This window comes from Coregonus lavaretus, assembly GCF_964263955.1.
Source record: "Coregonus lavaretus genome assembly, chromosome: 16".
NCBI lineage: Eukaryota > Metazoa > Chordata > Actinopteri > Salmoniformes > Salmonidae > Coregonus > Coregonus lavaretus.
Window position 1 is genome coordinate 40,061,749 of NC_140003.1, and position 21,053 is coordinate 40,082,801.

A 21,053-nucleotide genomic window follows, 5' to 3' on the forward strand; every position below is an offset into this window, starting at 1 on the left:
TATTTCAGTAGTGAAATTAGGTTTATTGGATTAACAGAAAATGTGCAATATGCATCAAAACAAAATTAGACAGGTGCATACATTTGGGCACCCCAACAGAAAAATCACATCAATATTTAGTAGAGCCTCCTTTTACTAAAATAACAGCCTCTAGACGCTTCCTATAGCCTCTAATGAGTGTCTGAATTCTGGATGAAGGTATTTTGGACCATTCCTCCTTCCAAAACATCTCCACTTCAGGTAGGTTTGATGGTTGCCGAGCATGGACAGCCAGCTTCAAATCATCCAACAGATTCTCAATGATATTCAGGTCTGGGGACTGGGATGGCCATTCCAGAACATTGTACTTGTTCCTCTGCATAAATGCCTGGGTAGATTTTGGGCAGTGTTTTGGGTCGTGTCTTGTTGAAATATTCAACCCCGGCGTAACTTTAACTTTGTGACTGATCTTCAACATTATTCCCATGAATCTGCTGATATTGAGTGGAATCCATGCGACCCTCAACTTTAACAATATTCCCAGTACCGACACTGGCCACACAGTTATTAATAATAATAATAATAATAATAATAATAATAATAATAATAATATCACAGCATGATGGAACCCCCACCAAATTTTACTGAGGGTAGCAAGTGTTTTTCTTGGAACGCTGTGTTCTTTTGCCGCCATGCATAACGAACCTTGTTATGACCAAATAACTCAATCTTTGTTTCATCAGTCCACAACACTTTATTCCAAAATGAAGCTGGCTTGTCCAAATGTACGTTTGCATACCTCAAGCTACTCTGTTTGTGGCGTGTGTGCAGAAAAGGCTTCTTCCGCATAACTCTCCCGTACAGCTTCTCCTTGTGCAAAGTGCACACACACATACACATTATATATATATATACACACACTGCTCAAAAAAATAAAGGGAACATGTAAACAACACAATGTAACTCCAAGTCAATCACACTTCTGTGAAATCAAACTGTCCACTTAGGAAGCAACACTGGCTGATGTTTTGGTCACTTTTGAATGCTGGCTGTGCTTTCACTCTAGTGGTAGCATGAGACGGAGTCTACAACCCACACAAGTGGCTCAGGTAGTGCAACTCATCCAGGATGGCACATCAATGCGAGCTGTGGCAAGAAAGTTTGCTGTGTCTGTCAGCGTAGTGTCCAGAGCATGAAGGCGCTACCAGGAGACAGGCCAGTACATCAGGAGACGTGGAGGAGGCCGTAGGAGGGCAACAACCCAGCAGCAGGACCGCTACCTCCGCCTTTGTGCAAGGAGGAGCAGGAGGAGCACTGCCAGAGCCCTGCAAAATGACCTCCAGCAGGCCACAAATGTGCATGTGTCTGCTCAAACGGTCAGAAACAGACTCCATGAGGGTGGTATGAGGGCCCGACGTCCACAGGTGGGGGTTGTGCTTACAGCCCAACACCGTGCAGGACGTTTGGCATTTGCCAGAGAACACCAAGATTGGCAAATTCGCCATTGGCGCCCTGTGCTCTTCACAGATGAAAGCAGGTTCACACTGAGTACATGTGACAGACGTGACAGAGTCTGGAGATGCCGTGGAGAACGTTCTGCTGCCTGCAACATCCTCCAGCATGACCGCTTTGGCGGTGGGTCAGTCATGGTGTGGGGTGGCATTTCTTTGGGGGGCCGCACAGCCCTCCATGTGCTCGCCAGAGGTAGCCTGACTGCCATTAGGTACCGAGATGAGATCCTCAGACCCCTTGTGAGACCATATGCTGATGCGGTTGGCCCTGGGTTCCTCCTAATGCAAGACAATGCTAGACCTCATGTGGCTGGAGTGTGTCAGCAGTTCCTGCAAGAGGAAGGCATTGATGCTAAGGACTGGCCCGCCCGTTCCCCAGACCTGAATCCAATTGAGCACATCTGGGACATCATGTCTCGCTCCATCCACCAACGCCACGTTGCACCACAGACTGTCCAGGAGTTAGCGGATGCTTTAGTCCAGGTCTGGGAGGAGATCCCTCAGGAGACCATCCGCCACCTCATCAGGAGCATGCCCAGGCGTTGTAGGGAGGTCATACAGGCACGTGGAGGCCACACACACTACTGAGCCTCATTTTGACTTGTTTTAAGGACATTACATCAAAGTTGGATCAGCCTGTAGTGTGGTTTTCCACTTTAATTTAGAGGGTGACTCCAAATCCAGACCTCCATGGGTTGATACATTTGATTTCCATTGATAATTTTTGTGTGATTTTGTTGTCAGCACATTCAACTACGTAAAGAAAAAAGTATTTCATACGATTATTTCATTCATTCAGATCTAGGATGTGTTGTTTAAGTGTTCCCTTAATTTTTTTGAGCAGTGTATATACATATATACACACACATACACACATATATACACACACAGTACCAGTCAAAAGTTTGGACACACCTACTCATTCAAGGGTTTTTCTTTATTTTTACTATTTTCTACATTGTAGAATAATAGTGAAGACATCAATGCTAGGAAAAAACACATATGGAATCATGTAGTAACCAAAAAGTGTTAAACAAATCAAAATATATTTTAGATTTTAGATTCTTCAAAGTAGCCGCACTTTGCCTTGATGAAAGCTTTGCACACTCTTGGCATTCTCTCAACCAGCTTCATGAGGTAGTCACCTGGAATGCATTTCAATTAACAGGTGTGCCATGTTGAAAGTTAATTTGTGGAATTTCTTTCCTTCTTAATGCGTTTGAGCAAATCAGTTGTGTTGTGACAAGGTAGGGGTGGTATACAGACGATAGCCCTATTTGGTAAAATACCAAGTCCATATTATGGCAAGAACAGCTCAAATAAGCAAAGAGAAACAACAGTCCATCATATACAGTGGGGAAAAAAAGTATTTAGTCAGCCACCAATTGTGCAAGTTCTCCCACTTAAAAAGATGAGAGAGGCCTGTAATTTTCATCATAGGTACACGTCAACTATGACAGACAAAATGAGAAAAAAAATCCAGAAAATCACATTGTAGGATTTTTTATGAATTTATTTGCAAATTATGGTGGAAAATAAGTATTTGGTCAATAACAAAAGTTTCTCAATACTTTGTTATATACCCTTTGTTGGCAATGACACAGGTCAAACGTTTTCTGTAAGTCTTCACAAGGTTTTCACACACTGTTGCTGGTATTTTGGCCCATTCCTCCATGCAGATCTCCTTTAGAGCAGTGATGTTTTGGGGCTGTCGCTGGGCAACACAGACTTTCAACTCCCTCCAAAGATTTTCTATGGGGTTGAGATCTGGAGACTGGCTAGGCCACTCCAGGACCTTGAAATGCTTCTTACGAAGCCACTCCTTCGTTGCCCGGGCGGTGTGTTTGGGATCATTGTCATGCTGAAAGACCCAGCCACGTTTCATCTTCAATGCCCTTGCTGATGGAAGGAGGTTTTCACTCAAAATCTCACGATACATGGCCCCATTCATTCTTTCCTTTACACGGATCAGTCGTCCTGGTCCCTTTGCAGAAAAACAGCCCCAAAGCATGATGTTTCCACCCCCATGCTTCACAGTAGGTATGGTGTACTTTGGATGCAACTCAGCATTCTATGTCTTCCAAACACGACGAGTTGAGTTTTACCAAAAAGTTATATTTTGGTTTCATCTGACCATATAACATTCTCCCAATCCTCTTCTGGATCATCCAAATGCACTCTAGCAAACTTCAGACGGGCCTGGACATGTACTGGCTTAAGCAGGGGGACACGTCTGGCACAGCAGGATTTGAGTCCCTGGCGGCGTAGTGTGTTACTGATGGTATGCTTTGTTACTTTGGTCCCAGCTCTCTGCAGGTCATTCACTAGGTCCCCCCGTGTGGTTCTGGGATTTTTGCTCACCGTTCTTGTGATAATTTTGACCCCACGGGGTGAGATCTTGCGTGGAGCCCCAGATCGAGGGAGATTATCAGTGGTCTTGTATGTCTTCCATTTCCTAAGAATTGCTCCCACAGTTGATTTCTTCAAACCAAGCTGCTTACCTATTGCAGATTCAGTCTTCCCAGCCTGGTGCAGGTCTACAATTTTGTTTCTGGTGTCCTTTGACAGCTCTTTGGTCTTGGCCATAGTGGAGTTTGGAGTGTGACTGTTTGAGGTTGTGGACAGGTGTCTTTTATACTGATAACAAGTTCAAACAGGTGAAATTAATACAGGTAACGAGTGGATTACAGAGGAGCCTCTTAAAGAAGAAGTTACAGGTCTGTGAGAGCCAGAAATCTTGCTTGTTTGTAGGTGACCAAATACTTTTTTTCCACCATAATTTGCAAATAAATTCATAAAAAATCCTACAATGTGATTTTATGGATTTTTTTCTCTCAATTTGTCTGTCATAGTTGACGTGTACCTATGATGAAAATTACAGGCCTCTCTCATCTTTTTAAATGGGAGAACTTGCACAATTGGTGGCTGACTAAATACTTTTTTCCCCCACTGTGTGTGTGTGTATATATATATATATATATATATATATATATATATATATATATATATATATATATATATATATATATATATATATATATCCAGACTCTGACGTTGCTCGTTCTTTTTACTTTTTGGATTATGTGCGTATTATTTTAGTATTGTTTTCTAGGTATTATTACTGCACTGTTGGAGCTAGAAACACAAGCATTTCGCTGCACCTGCAGTAACATCTGCAAATCGGTGTACGAGACCAACAAACTTTTATTTGACAACGTCTTGCAGTGATGGTAATTTATCGGTCTGTTTTCCTCGCTGTTTGTTTGCCTGATTGCCTCTATGGGCAGAGTAATGATTGTGAGACCAAGCAGTAAAACGCTGTATAAACACAACTCACCACACAAACAGACTGTATAGACATACAGGCCATAAGATACTTTGTTGAGAGAGACAGAGCGAGCGAGAGACCGAGAGAGAGAGCGAGAGAGAGAAAGAGAGAGAGAAAGAGAGCGAGATGGAGAGGAATGGAAGAGAGGGGAGTTTGGAGAAGAACTACTCTGCATCATCTCAATAGAATACATTATGTTTTTAAACAGAGTAGACAGGAGGAGAGGTGAGGTGAGGGGCTCAGCAGGGTGTGATGTGGACTGATGGTTGAAGGTAAAAGGATCTGACAGGCCAGAGTGGTCTGGGTAGCAGCATGTCTGACACCCTGTGATTTCATTCAGCTAGCTGGATGCTAGAGATCAGTGGCGGTCAGAGAGTGCCTGAGAGAGTGTGTCAGACAGCTTCTACCACCAGGCCATGAGACTGCTGAACAGGTAACCCTAGCAGTCTCCCAGCATGGAGCTGCACCTTAGAGAATACCTGCACCTTAGAGATTATTGCACTGACTGCCCACACATCCAACCATTACACACAAATTTACACACATACACACACACACACATATTAAAACACACTCAGAACTCACACACAGTCAACACTGCTGTTTTATTATATACTATTAAATCTCCACCAATTAGGGTTGACTGTGCCTGGGTTGACTGTAACATTGTTGACTAATAGGGTTGACTGTGAAAGGGTTGACTGTGACAGGGTTGAATGTAACATTGTTGACTGTAATAGGGTTGACTATTAAAATTATAATAATACATTTTATTTGGCAGATGCCTTTCAGGGCACTCAAGGACATATTACATTAAAAGTAGGCCTACATAAAATAAGGTGCAGTACATAAGATCATAAGATAAAGTGAATCAATGAAAGTGCAATTTAAACTCAAAGGACAGACAAAACAAGACAGATTCTGACTCCGGTAAGACAAGGGGCGGCGGTCTGTGTATATTTGTAAACAACAGCTGGTGCACAAAACCAAATACTAAGGAAGTCTCGAGGTTTTGCTCGCCTGAGGTAGAGTATCTTATGATAAGCTGTAGACCACACCATTTACCAAGAGAGTTTTCATCTATATTTTTCATAGCTGTCTATTTACCACCACAAACCAATGCTGGCATTAAGATTGCACTGAATGAGTTGTACAAGGCCATTAAATCAACAGGAAAACGCTCATCCAGATGCAGCGCTCCTAGTGGCCGGGGACTTTAATGCAGGGAAACTTAAATCCATTCTACCTAATTTCTACCAGCATGTTAAATGTGCAACCAGAGGGAAAAAAACTCTAGACCACCTTTACTCCACACACAGAGACGCATACAAAGCTCTCCCTCGCCCTCCATTTGGCAAATCTGACCATAACTCTATCCTCCTGATTCCTGCTTATAAGCAAAAACTAAAGCAGGAAGCACCAGTGACTCGGTTAATAAAAAAGTGGTCAGATGACGCAGATGCTAAGCTACAGGACTGTTTTGCTAGCACAGACTGGAACATATTCCGGGATTCTTCAGACAGCATTGAGGAGTACACCACATCAGTCACTGGCTTCATCAATAAGTGCATCGATGATGTCGTCCCCACAGTGACCGTACGTACATACCCCAACCAGAAGCCATGGATTACAGGAAACATCCGCACTGAGCTAAAGGGTAGAGCTGCCGCTTTCAAGGAACGGGACTCTAACCCGGACGCTTATAAGAAATCCCGCTATGACCTCCGACGAACCATCAAACAGGCAAAGAGTCAATACAGGTCTAAGATTGAATCGTACTACACTGGCTCTGACGCTCGTCGGATGTGGCAGGGCTTGAAAACTATTACAGACTACAAAGGGAAGCACAGCCGCGAGCTGCCCAGTGACACAAGCCTACCAGACGAGCTAAACCACTTCTATGCTCGCTTCGAGGCAAGCAACACTGAAGCATGCATGAGAGCACCAGCTGTTCCGGATGACTATGTGATCACGCTCTCCGTAGCCGATGTGAGTAAGACTTTTAAGCAGGTCAACATTCACAAGGCCGCAGGGCCAGACGGATTACCAGGACGTGTACTCCGAGCATGTGCTGACCAACTGGCAAGTGTCTTCACTGACATTTTCAACATGTCCCTGACTGAGTCTGTAATACCAACATGTTTCAAGCAGACCACCATAGTCCCCGTGCCCAAGGACTCTAAGATAACCTGCCTAAATGACTACCGACCCGTAGCACTGACGTCTGTAGCCATGAAGTGCTTTGAAAGGCTGGTCATGGCTCACATCAACAGCATTATCCCAGAAACCCTAGACCCACTCCAATTTGCATACCGCCCCAACAGATCCACAGATGATGCAATCTCTATTGCACTCCACACTGCCCTTTCCCACCTGGACAAGAGGAACACCTACGTGAGAATGCTATTCATTGACTACAGCTCAGCATTCAACACCATAGTGCCCTCTAAGCTCATCACTAAGCTAAGGATCCTGGGACTAAACACCTCCCTCTGCAACTGGATCCTGGACTTCCTGACGGGCCGCCCCCAGGTGGTAAGGGTAGGTAACAACACATCTGCCACACTGATCCTCAACACGGGGGCCCCTCAGGGGTGCGTGCTCAGTCCCCTCCTGTACTCTCTGTTCACCCATGACTGCATGGCCAGGCACGACTCCAACACCATCATTAAGTTTGCCGACGACACAACAGTGGTAGGCCTGATCACCGACAACGATGAGACAGCCTATAGGGAGGAGGTCAGAGATCTGGCCGTGTGGTGCCAGGACAACAACCTCTCCCTCAACGTGACCAAGACAAAGGAGATGATTGTGGACTACAGGAAAAAAAAGAGGACTGAGCACGCCCCCATTCTCATCGACGGGGCTGTAGTGGAACAGGTTGAGAGCTTCAAGTTCCTTGGTGTCCACATCACCAACGAACTATCATGGTCCAAACACACCAAGACAGTCGTGAAGAGGGCACGACAAAGCCTATTCCCCCTCAGGAGACTAAAAAGATTTGGCATGGGTCCTCAGATCCTCAAAAAATTCTACAGCTGCACCATCGAGAGCATCCTGACTGGTTGCATCACCGCCTGGTATGGCAACTGCTTGGCCTCCGACCGCAAGGCACTACAGAGGGTAGTGCGTACGGCCCAGTACATCACTGGGGCAAAGCTTCCTGCCATCCAGGACCTCTATACCAGGCGGTGTCAGAGGAAGGCCCTCAAAATTGTCAAAGACTCCAGCCACCCTAGTCATAGACTGTTCTCTCTGCTACCGCACGGCAAGCGGTACCGGAGTGCCAAGTCTAGGTCCAAAAGACTTCTCAACAGCTTCTACCCCCAAGCCATAAGACTCCTGAACAGCTAATCATGGCTACCCGGACTATTTGCACTGCCCCCCCACCCCATCCTTTTTACGCTGCTGCTACTCTGTTAAGTATTTATGCATAGTCACTTTAACTCTACCCACATGTACATATTACCTCAACTACCTCAACTAGCCGGTGCCCCCGCACATTGACTCTGCAACGGTACCCCCCTGTATATATAGCCTCCCTACTGTCACTTTATTTTACTTCTGCTCTTTTTTTTCTACTTCTGCTCTTGTTGTTTTATTTTTACTTTTTTGTTTAAAATAAATGCACTGTTGGTTAAGGGCTGTAAGTAAGCATTTCACTGTAATGTCTGCACCTGTTGTATTCGGCGCATGTGACCAATACAATTTGATTTGATTTGATTTGAGATTAAAAGAGGAGGGAGGGGTTGGGTAGAGGACACGAACCCGGTTTAGGGTAAGGTTTAGGTGGTAGGGTTGGGAATAGGATATGGACCCAGTTTAGGGTAAGGGTTTGGCTTGGGGTGACACATAGGGATACAGAGTCAATAGGACAGAGTCAATCATAGACCATAGACTATAGGTTTATAGGCATTCTTGAAGAGGTGTTTTTTTTTTTAAGGATGATTTTGAATGAGATGATTGTGTCTGCATGTTGCATGTGTGGGGGGAGTGCATTCCTGGGTCCCGAGCAACTGAATGCCCGGGCACCCATGGTGGAGAGGTGGAATGGGGGGTGACGAGCAGACCAGCAGAGGAGCGGAGGGAGCGGGATGGGGCCATAGACTGTGAGAAGGTCAGAAGAAGGTCAGAGAGGTAGGTGGATACCAGGTTGTGGAGGAGTCTCTTAAAGGTAAAGGTAATATAGGTTTGATGAGGATTGGTGTGATGTGTTCAGTTGATCTGGTGTGGGTGAGGATTCAAATGTATCACTAATCACGTGAAGTAAATAATAATCTACAGAAATGACTGTCAAAGCAACAAAATATCTAGGGCTTTACACTGATGGTGAAAACTTGGATAAATGTTGGGATTAAGTGGGTAAATTTTTCCTAAATGGGCCAAAAAAAATGCTAACATTTTACAGAGGATGCACAGAAGGACATGTAAAAATGCTGAATTTTGCCACTTTAGCAAGTCTTTATTAATATACATTCCCCCCCCCCCATCGTCTATATTACGGGGCACTTCATTTAATATAACAGGCTTTCTAAAAAGAAATATTGGGGCACAATATCTACATAAAATATCAAAGGGACGCAAAAAAGGCACACATTTCGTGGAATGACCCACTTGTTATTCTTGACTTGACTCTTGTATTGTTAATATTGATACTGATTAATGTACTGCATTGTTGAAGGAGCTAGCACATAAGCATTTGACTACACACCTTTTATACCAGCTGTATACTGTGTATGAGAGGTGTGTAGACATAAACAGATTGCAGCATTTATAATGTTATGGCAGGATATGGGGGAGGAGAGAGAAAAAAAAGAGTGGGAGAGAGAGATGTGAGAAAAGAGGGATAGTTCCAGGGTTTATGTGCATATTTAATAATAAAAATAAACAAACAAGAGGGTGAAAAACAACACTAGGCAATGAAGCCGTGCCTAGTCGATGGATAGAGAGAAAAAAACATTAAGGACAAATTAAAAGACAAATTAATTAACTAATTATCGTACAAATCCCAGATTTTCATACCGTTTCAGTACAATTCAGGGGTATACGGTATTACCGAATATGCACACAAGGGGCGCTATTTAAAAAAAGATATATACAGTACCAGTCAAAAGTTTGCACACATCTACTCATTCAAGGGTTTTTCTTTATTTTTACTATTTTCTACATTGTAGGATAACAGTGAAGACATCAAAACTATGAAATAACACATTTCGCTTAGTGGGACTATAATTTGTTTTTCAACAGGAGGACAATGATCCAAAACACACCTCCAGGCAGTGTAAGGGCTATTTGACCAAGAAGGAGAGTGATGGAGTGCTCCATCAGATGACCTGGCCTCCACAATACCCAACCTCAACCCAATTGAGATGGTTTGGGATGAGTTGGACCGCAGAATGAAGGAAAAGCAGTGCTCACCATATGTGGGAACTCCTTCAAGACCGTTGGAAAAGCATTCCAGGTGAAGCTGGTTGAGAGAATGCCAAGAGTGTGCAAAGCCGTCATCAAGGCAAAGGGTGGCTACTTTGAAGAATCTCAAATGTAAAATTTATTTTGATTTGTTTAACACTTTTTTGGCTACAACATGATTCCATATGTGTTATCTCATAGTTTTGAGGTCTTCACTATTATTCTACAATGTAGAAAATAGTAAAAATAAAGAAAAACCCTTGAATGAGTAGGTGTGTCCAAACTTTTGACTGGTACTGTATATATATTTATTTATTTATTTTTACGCACAAAACAATTTACGCAACAGGGATCTTGATCGAGGAGGGGATTGAATGTCTTTGCTGTAACCAAGAAGCTTGATCTTGACATCTAGCCACTTAGCTAGCAAGTTACCAAACCAAATGCATAGCTGGAGCCCTGAGCTGGATAGAATTTATTTGACACATTCTAGATTTCTTATAGTTATACTTAACTTATCGTTATAAGCGTAGAACGCACCCACAATGTTGGTTATTTTTTTCTGTATTGAAAATCATACTGTCTGTATTTCGGAATACCTCAGTATACGGTATATCGCCCAAGCCTAATGCATGCTCTCCTGTAATATCACACATCACATAATGTTTGCATTACAAACCTGAAACTAACGCTTTAATCTCATGCTGTCTATTACAGGCAATGACAGAGGTAACTGAGGTGAGGGTTTGAAACCCTGGGGGTCCAACCAATAAAAGTCAATGTCTGGTCTGAGTCTAACTAACCACCACCTAACATATAACCAACAGAGACCACCCGGCGACACATCTGCCAATCATCCTCTACCACTGTGGTCCTTGTATGACTCAGTTGGTACAACATGGCGCTTGCAACGCCAAGGATCGTGGGTAAGCGAGCGGTAAATCACTTTGGATAAAAGCATCTGCTAAATGGCATATATTAGCACTGATAACCTTCTGTCCATGGAGGTAGAGAAACATACTCATCTCGTTTGAAATGTCAACGCATTTAAATTAATACGGGGCCGGCTGAGAGAAGCAATTTGCGATATTCAAATTCCAGCCTTTTTCTTGAAATCTTCCCGAGCCAGGGATGAGGACAGATGAGATAAAGAAAGGCGAGCAGCAGCATCGTCTGGCTGGTGTCAATCAGGAGGGAAAGAGATGGGGGGAATATTCATCAATATGTCCAAAGATGGTGTGCAAATTAGCAGAGGAGGAAGAATGAGGGTCTCTCTGTCCATTTGTCTATCAATCCATCCGTCTATCAATCCATCCGTCTATCAATCCATCCGTCTATCAATCCATCCATCCATTTGTCCATCCGTCAAAAACAAAAAACGATGTTTTAAGTGAGAAGTAGGCATTGGTCTGAAACCAAAAAAGAAAGGAAATTCACGAGCACCACAACGCCTACTCCACCCATTCTCAACCAAGGTTTTTCAGCACACAGCTTTGACCTACAGTACTACAGTAGCTGTGTTGGTCTCTGCCAGGCTTTCCCAAACTCGGTCCTCGGGACCCCAAGGGGTGCACATTTTGGTTTTTGCCCTAGCAAAATCATCAAGCTTTGATAAATTGAATCAGCTGTGTAGTGTTAGGGCGAAAAACAAAAGCAACCTGCATACACATTGTTTGAAGTACAATAGAACAACATAGCTACTGTTCCCACGGGGGGCCAGTATGAAAAAAAAATATTTGAAAAATAAAAATAAATAATGTATGCACTCACTCTGGATAAGAGCGTCTGCTAAATGACTTAAATGTAAATGTAAATGTAGTAGGTCAAAGCTGTGTGCTGGAAAACCTTGGAAGAGCATGGGTGGAGTAGGCATTGTGTTGCTCATGTGAATTTCCTTTATTTTTCAGCTTCAGACCAATGCCTACTTCTCACTTAAAATGGTGTTTTTAATTTTTAATTTCCATGGTTTTTACCCCGGACGGTGATTTTCTGTTAAAGGTGCATTATACAACATTTCCACATGCAAAGCCTGACTTTTTTTTTAGCAACCAAAAGTCTGTCATTGGCAGTGCTATTTTAACCTTTAATTCGGCCTCTGTCAAGGGGCCTCATTTTTAACTGTTGTGTAAATTTCCCACTAAATATCTGCGTGCGCCATTCCAGAAAAAAGACTGCGCACGTACAAAAATATTTAGATTTATAAATACATACGCATGTTTCCCGTTATAAATCAGACCTGCCCTGAAACTGTGCGCGTGTGAACAAGCATTATAACTCCAGCTGAAAAACTCCCATAATTCACCTTTTATGATGACAATAACGCCCCTATTTGCTGTATACTTTGGAAGTATTGGAATTAGGCCAAAGCAATTTCTAAAGGAAATAGCAATGGCGAACTTGATCAAATGTCTTTGGAGGTTTGATGGCAGAATGTTGATCTTTTGCAGTGACAGTTGGCCTAGGCTATCTGATAGACAAAAAATGTCGGAAAAAATTAAAACAATTGCAAACTGCTGTGGACCTGTAAACAGATCATTTGATCATTTGTAAGGCCCTAATGTTTTGCATTTACTTTTTCTCGAACCTATATGCTGCACACTGCCACGAATTCTGAAACATTGTCTAATTACAGTGGTAGCCATACACACACTTCAATGCAAAAAGCCCCCTGTGTAGCTCAGTTGGTAGAGCATGGCGCTTGCAACGCCAGGGTTGTGGGTTTGATTCCCACGGGGGGCCAGTATGAAAATGTATGCACTCACTAACTGTAAGTCGCTCTGGATAAGAGCGTCTGCTAAATGACAAAAAAAAAAGATACAAGATAAAATGTCTGTTCACCTGTAAAATTCTACTGTATGTTATAAACCACGCTCCCCATCTTACTTGAAATAATAGCCTAATATGCCTGATTAAATGACAGATGCGAATAATAATAATAATACTAATAATACTACTACTACTAATAATAATAATAATAATAATAATAATAATAACAACAACAACAGGTCATTTGTTGTAGTATGAAACAGGAAGGAGTGGAGGTGAGGGTGGCACGCATCTTTAACACCTTCGGGTCCCGGATGCACATGAACGACGGTCGCGTGGTCAGCAACTTCATACTGCAGGCTCTACAGGGAGAGCCCCTCACCGTATGTCCACTATAACTACCACTGTTACTACTGTTACTACGGCTACCACTGTTACTACGATTACCACTGTTACTACGGCCACTGTTACTACTACCACTGTTACTACTGTTACTGCTACTACTGTTACTGTTAGCACTATTACTACTATTACTACTACTGTTAATATTGTTACTACTACCACTGTTACTACTGTTACTACTACTACTACTACTACTGTTACTACTATTAATAATGTTACCACTGTTACTACTGATACTACTACCACTGTTACTACTACCACTGTTACTACTGTTACTACGTGGTCTCCCGAGTGGCGCAGTGGTCTAAGGCACTGCATCGCAGTGCTAGCTGTGCCACTAGAGATCCTGGTTCGAATCCAGGCTCTGTCGTAGCCGGCCGTGACCGGGAGACCCATGGGGCGGCGCACAATTGGCCCAGCGTCGTCCAGGGTAGGGGAGGGAATGGCCGGCAGGGGATGTAGCTCAGTTGGTAGAGCATGGCGTTTGCAACGCCAGGGTTGTGGGTTCGATAAAATAATGTATGCGCTAACTGTAAGTCGCTCTGGATAAGAGCGTCTGCTAAATGACAAAAATGTAAATGTAAATGTAGTATACTTCGGGAATATGCCAGAAAATATTTGGAATTTATTCTGCAAAAGTTATGAAAATATGAATTATGTTTGCAAATGAAATATTGTCTACTCAAGAATTTTGAAATTACAGTTTTCAGACGTACAGAAGTAGCCTACAATCATCCGTTCTATCGTTAATAAACTGCGCTCTGGATCGGATGGCCTAGAGCAAAATACATGAAATAGCTTATTTATTTACTACTGTGAAGTGGGTCCAATTAAACAAGAGACGGGAAGAATGGTATCCTAACTTGTTGAAGGCCTATAGGCTACCTCGTGAGTACGAAACCATCACAGAAAAGGTGAGAAAGTTATTCTGCAATGATCATGGAACTTAAATAACATAGAAACAGGCACCTATTTCATACACTCATTATTTTACAATACAAAGATACATGACATTGATGTTCTCTCTTCTCACTACGGCAAACAATTGCATCTTGTTATTAACCTGTTATTTGTTATGAACAAACGTGTCCATCTTATCCCCCATCTGCACAAAATACTAAGCTACTTGCCTGCTTGCAATGCAATACTTCAACCACTAGAAACTGTGTGTACGCATGGTCTAAAATTTGCGGAAAGGCAAGCACATTCTCACGTCAAGTTCAGTTTTTATAAATGCCAACTTTTGCGTGAAAACTGGAGCATGCATGTTTTGGGGTATATTTGTAGGTACGCACCATTTATAAACGAGGCCCCAGGGCATTAACGGCATAGGTAGTGCTTGCATAACTGTAAGGGTTGCTGGTTTAAACCCTGGTCTGCTGGTTGTTGCCTTCTAATAGCAAAAACACATAGGTCTTCCTCTTGTCCAGGTGGGAAAGGGCAGTGTGTAGTGCAATAGAGATTGCGTCATCTGGGGATCTGCTGGGGCGGTACGCGAATTGGAGTGGGTGCAGGGTGTCTGGGATGATGATGTTGATGTGAGCCATGACCAGCCTTTCAAAGCATTTCATGGCTATAGATGTGAGAGCTATGGGGCGATAGTCATTTAGACTGGTTACCTTGCCATTCTTGGGCATAGGGACTATGTTGGTCTGCTTGAAACATGTAGGTATTACAGACTGGGTCAGGGAGAGGTTGACAATGTCAGTGAAAACACTTGCCAGCTGGTCAGTGCATGCTCTGAGTGTGCGTCCTGGTAATCTGCCTGGCCTTGTGGCCTTGTGAATGTTAACCTGTTTACAGGTCTTACTCATATAGGCTACGGAGAGCGTGATCACACAGTCGTCCGGAACAGCTGGTGCTCTAATGCATGGTTTTCAGTGTTGCTTGCCTCGAAGCGAGCATAGAAGGCATTTAGCTCATCTGGTAAACTCGTGTCACTGGACAGCTCGCGGCTGCATTTCCCATTGTAATCCGTAATAGTTTGCAAGACATGCCACATCCGATGAGCGTCAGAGCCGGTGTAGTAGGATTGATGCTTTGCCTGTTTGATGGTTTGTCGGAAGGCGTAGGCAGATTTCTTATAAGCATTCGGATTAGCGTCCTGCTCCTTGAAAGCAGCAGCTCTAGCCTTTAGCTCAGTGCGGATGTTGCCTGTAATCCATTGCTTCTGGTTGGGATATCTACATATGGTCAACTGTGGGGACGACGTCGTCTATGCACATACAGTGCCTTCAAAGTTTTCACACCTCTTGACTTTTCCACATTTTGTTGTGTTACTGCCTGAATTTAAAATGGATTAAATTGAGATTTTTGGGTCACTGGCCTACACACAATAGCCCATAATGTCAAAGTGGAATTATATTTTTAGAAATGTTTAAAAATTAATAAAAAATGTAAAGCTGAAATGTCTCGAGTCAATAAGCATTCAACCGCTTTGTTATGGAAAGCCTTAATAAGTTCAGGAGTAGAAATGTGATTAACAAGTCACATAATAAGTTGCATGGACTGTGTGCAATAATAGTGTTGAACATGATTTTTGAATGACTACCTCATCTCTGTACCCCACACCACACAATTATCTGTAAGGTCCCTCAATCGAGCAGTGAATTTCAAACACAGATTAAACCACAAAGACCAGAGAGGTTTTCCAAAGCCTCGCAAACAAGGGCACCTATAGGTAGATGAACAGAAAATAAAAAAATAAAAGCAGACATTGAAAATCTCTTTGAGCTATTAATTACACTTTGGATGGTGTATCAATACACCCAGTCACTACAAGGATACAGAGGTCCTTCCTAACTCAGTTGCCAGAGAAGAAGGAAACCCCTCAGGGATTTTACCATGAGGCCAATGTTGACTTTGAAAATAGTTACATAGTTTAATGGCTGGGATAGGAAAAAACTGAGGATGGATCAACAACATTGTAGTTACTCCACAATACTAACCTAATTGACATAGTGAAAAGCTGGTAGCTTGTACAGAATACAAATATTCAAAAAAATGCATCCTGTTTGCAACAAGGCACTAAAGTAATAGTGCACATTTTTTTTGCCGTGAATACAAAGTGTTATGTTTGGGGCAAATCCAATACAACACATTACTGCGTACCACTCTCCATATTTTCAAGCATAGTGGTGGCGGCATCATGTTATGGGTATGCTTGTCATCGTTAAGGACTGGAGAGTTTTTCGGAATAAAAAAATGAAACAGAATGGAGCTAAGCACCGGCAAAATCCTAGAGGAAAACCTGGTTCAGTCTGCTTTCCACCAGACACTGGGAAAATCTACACTGGAGTTGCTTACCAAGAAGACAGTGAATGTTCCTGAGTGGCCGAGTTACAGTTTTGACTTAAATCTGCTTGAAAATCTATGGCAAGAATTTTGAAAATAATAAATGGGCAAATATTGTACAATCCAGGTGTGCAAAGCTCTTAGAGACCCAGAAAGACTCACAGCTGTAATCACTGCCAAAGGTGATTCTAACATGACATTTCTGTATTTCATTTTCAATACATTTGCAAACATTTCTAAAAACATGTTTTCACTTTGCATGATGGTGTATTGTGTGTAGATGAGTGATATTATTTGTTTTATATCCATTTTGAATTCAGGCTAACAACAAAATGTGGAATAAGTCAAGGGGTATGAATACTTTCTGAAGGCACTGTATTAATGAAGCCGGTGACTGATGTGGTAAACTCCTCAATGCCATCGGATGAATCCCGGAACATATTCCAGTTTGTGCTAGCGAAACAGACCTTGTAGCTTAGCATCTGCTTCATCGGACCACTTCTGTATTGAGCGCATCACTCTGGTACTTCTTGTTTGAGTTTTCTGCTTGTCAGCAGGAATCGGGAGAATGGTCAGATTTGTCAAATGGAGGACGAGGGTGAGCTTAGTATTAGTAGTAAATACAATCAAGACAGTCAAATGGTTGTTAGTCCGCACTGTTGATCAGCACACATTTGGATTAAAATGTCAAGAAAACAGGAGGAGCGAACTGGAATTTATTAGGGATGTTAGAAACGGGTGAGTTTTTCTGATGCTAGCAAGCAAGCATGCATTTGCACACAGCAGTCAGTGCACAACCAAGGCGCTGTTTACATGTAGCAAGCAATTCATTTTCTCAGCTACAGTGAGTTGTGCCCTGTCTGACAGTGAAGTGTAAAAATTACCGTAGCTTGGAGAGTGAAATTACCGTAGCTTGGACTATTGAGTAGCTAGCTAGCTAGCTAGTGTTGCAAAAGCCCATTGCATACATTGTAAGGTAGCAGCGTGACGATTTTCCCAAAGTTTGGTGTTGGTTTTGAACTGATGTAGCAGTTAGCTATGTTTTGTGAAAAAATGTAGGACTAATGTTAGCTAGCTTCTGTGTCAAGGTCAGCCGTTGTTGTCTGGTTCTAGCTAGCTAGCCTGCTAATGGCTGAAGTAATTTGTGTAAAAACCTTCCATAACCAAATATAGCTAGCTACCTTTCTTTTCCTGTTCGTTAGCTAGATAGCTTTCAGCTGACTGGTGTTAGCTAGCTACAGAGGCTAGCTGCTGGACTTTGGATAAGCAAGCTAAAGTTAGCTATCTAATGTTAGCTAACTTTACAGTCTTACGTTGGCTAACGTTACCTAGCTATCTAGCTAACTGGCTATCATAGCAGCCAAGGACGTTCCCTAGCTTATTTGAGAATATTTGTTTGTGCGGTGATTACACACACACACGTGTCTAGGGTCAGCAGTTTACACAGATGGCTTCAGCCTTATGAAAAACCTTCCTTTGCTAAATATAGCTTGCTTTCCTCGCTTGTTGGTTAGATACCTAGCCAACATTAGTTCTCGTCTGACTGGTATAACAATACATAGCTACCTAGTTAATCAAAACAAAACCACATTAATTGGCTTATCAGATCAGAAACAGCTCACAAATAACAACCAACCCATTTTTTCATGTCAGACAATTATCTGTATGCATTTATTGATTAACCTCAGCTTGAATACCAACATATAGCTACAGTAGCCTAGGTTTGTTTTCAAACACTTCTTATGCTTGGTGCAGGCAACCAGCTGTGTTATTCAGTTGCTGAGCAACCGAGTTGCTGGGCCCGGTTTTACATAGAACTCTGAAATTCAGCTGAAAAATATGTTAGCACCACGTTGGCTCTCTATTGGCAGGTGAGAGTGATACATTATACAATTTATAAAAACTGTTGCCACTACAAATGTATTCAGTCTGAAAGGTGGCAAGTCTAATGGTCACTTTACGGACGCTGTAGTCTTGTTCTTATCCGATGCCTAGATATTGAGCTAGGTCGGGGCAAGTAATAGTATTTTTCCTAATGGCCGGACGGCTCATGATGAGAAGCAGAGAGTGTGATGTGTACCTACAATCAAGGTGATTTGCGAATTTTCATCAACATTGGTGTCATACTGTATAGGCTTAGATATTTAAATGTAACATTGAGCTCGGTGCGACAATAATCCATCTATCTGTCCATCTAGACTCAAACATTATCAAAATCAATAGGGGCTCCATGCCATGACATTTTGGGAATTTTAGATTCTCCCAAACTGTCTAGTTTTGATTTTGGTGACTGCTAGTTCTCAATGGTGATCTTATAAAAATGGCTCCATTATCTTTTCTACATACTTTATATCTGGTTTTAGTCATTTAAGTTTACACTGAAAACGTTTTCCATCCCAGTGCGCCGCTACTAAATACATATAGGGGAAACACTGCATTTGTGTCAAGTCACCCAGACAGAACTGAGCAACTGACCACAGTCAGTATACATCTCACACAAACCCACACCGTGGCGAAGACGCACTGGCACGTCTCTCCACTTGTATGCTCTCCCGCCAGTTGAGAGCGCTTTGTTTCCACATTGAAAATGTTTGCTCTTGCTTTCAAAAGTTAAAAAGGATATTTGTTAAATCCATATTATACTACAGTAGTTTCTAGCGTTTCACCATTCCATTCCCTTACCGTTTATTGCAACATTTGAGACATTTCTGATTCATGTTTGATACAAGCTAGAGGTGTTCACAGGTCCAGAAAGTTGAGACAGAGAGATCTGACAATCACAGATCTGACAATCAGAGAGGGAGGAGGAAGAGGAAGAGGAAAGGGAGGGAGGAAGGAGGAAGAGAAGAGGGAGAGGGAAGTAGCAGTCAGAGAGGAGGGTAGAGGAGGATGGTGGCATCACAGCCTTTTCGTCCTACAGTATAGTTCTATTATTTTTTCCCCCTTCTTTGATTTGTCCAGCTCTTCAGATACAGTGCTCTGTGCCTCACCTCAGCAGGGACCTCTCCAACTCAAATCATACACAGTGACGCAAACTACTCATCTAAACGTCACTCAGAAATGTTATGGTGAAGTCATGCAAGGACTTTGTCTGGGGGGAAAAAAGGAAATAACAGAAAAGGATTGCCTTCTGCCAGTTTGTCAGCTCAAAGTACAGTCCAATAATACACTTCAAATCACAATTCCATCATAGCCGAGTGCTCTGAAGGCTCATTAAAACGCATATACAAATATCCATCCATTTCATAGCCTGGGTAATGCACATACAAATATTCATCCATTTCATAGCCTGGGTGGTTGTTATCTTACTCTAGAGGTACGTGGGTTTACTGCACACTCTATGCCATGAGAAACCACGGGAGCAGTCTGGACAGTAGTTGTTCAGTGTGTCGTCCAGTGCGTGTCTGTGTGTCCACATGTGTGTCTGTGACTGTATGTGTGTGTGTGTGTGTGTGTGTGTGTATGTTTGTGTGTGTGTGTGTATGTTTGTGTGTGTCAAATCCAGGCATATTGCCAGAGCTGTTACAGGTTTGATATATTCTCCTCTGTGCAGTAGTTGACAACGTGGGAGTAACTGCTCTAAAAGACAAACTACAGTAATACCAGCCGTAGGATTACACATGAATTAGAATAGGGATACAATTCCACAAAGAGTGAGTGAGGACAGAGAGAATGAGAGCTGATAAAACAGAGAGAGAGAGACAGAGAGAGACAGAGAGAGACAGAGAGAGAGAGATTGCGAGACAGAGCTGAAAAGGCAGAGATGGAGAGAGTAAAAATGCCGGAACTGTTATGAAAATAAAATCTGTTCAATTCGCGGCAAAGTGATGGAATATTACACATGGCTATTTCATATAGTCTTAGATTATACACACACACGCACACAAAACCTTCAATACTTAGCTGCCAGTGTCAGTCTACCTTATCGTAGTTCTGCAATACATTAATTTCTTATTGCACACAGATCATACTCAAAAGTGTGAGTGTGTGTCTCCCTACCTGTTTCATGTAGGCGTAGCACATGGTCTCAGCGACTCGTTTGCCCTCGTCATAGCAGGCCCGGGGGCCGATAGGGTTCACATGACCCCAGTACTCCTCATTCTGGGGGTGCACCTCTGGGTCTGAGGAGTGGGGGGGGGCAGGCAGACAGACAGGGGTAAGTCACCAGGAATACAGTCACCTGTTAAATTCCACTGAAACAGAATCCCCTCCTATGCATTACACAGGAAATGTGTAGTCGTTGTTCAAGATGAAAAATAAAGAAATAATTATTGCAACAAGCTGAAATGTATCCTACATAAACAGTAAACAAAATCTACATGACTGAAGGCCACGCTTAGGGAAAAGTAAGCACGCATGCATAC

The 21,053-nt window shown here is 42.6% G+C and overlaps 1 protein-coding gene across 2 annotated transcripts in view; it reads right to left on the reverse strand.

The window, feature by feature from the left end:
- uxs1 (UDP-glucuronate decarboxylase 1) overlaps positions 1–21,053 on the reverse strand; it is a 137,857-nt gene that overhangs the window by 58,103 nt on the left and 58,701 nt on the right. For both annotated transcript variants that reach the window (XM_084179859.1, XM_084179860.1), the window contains one exon: positions 20,689–20,810. In XM_084179859.1, coding sequence (XP_084035985.1) covers positions 20,689–20,810 — 122 coding nt within the window. The remainder of the gene's footprint in view (positions 1–20,688; positions 20,811–21,053) is intronic.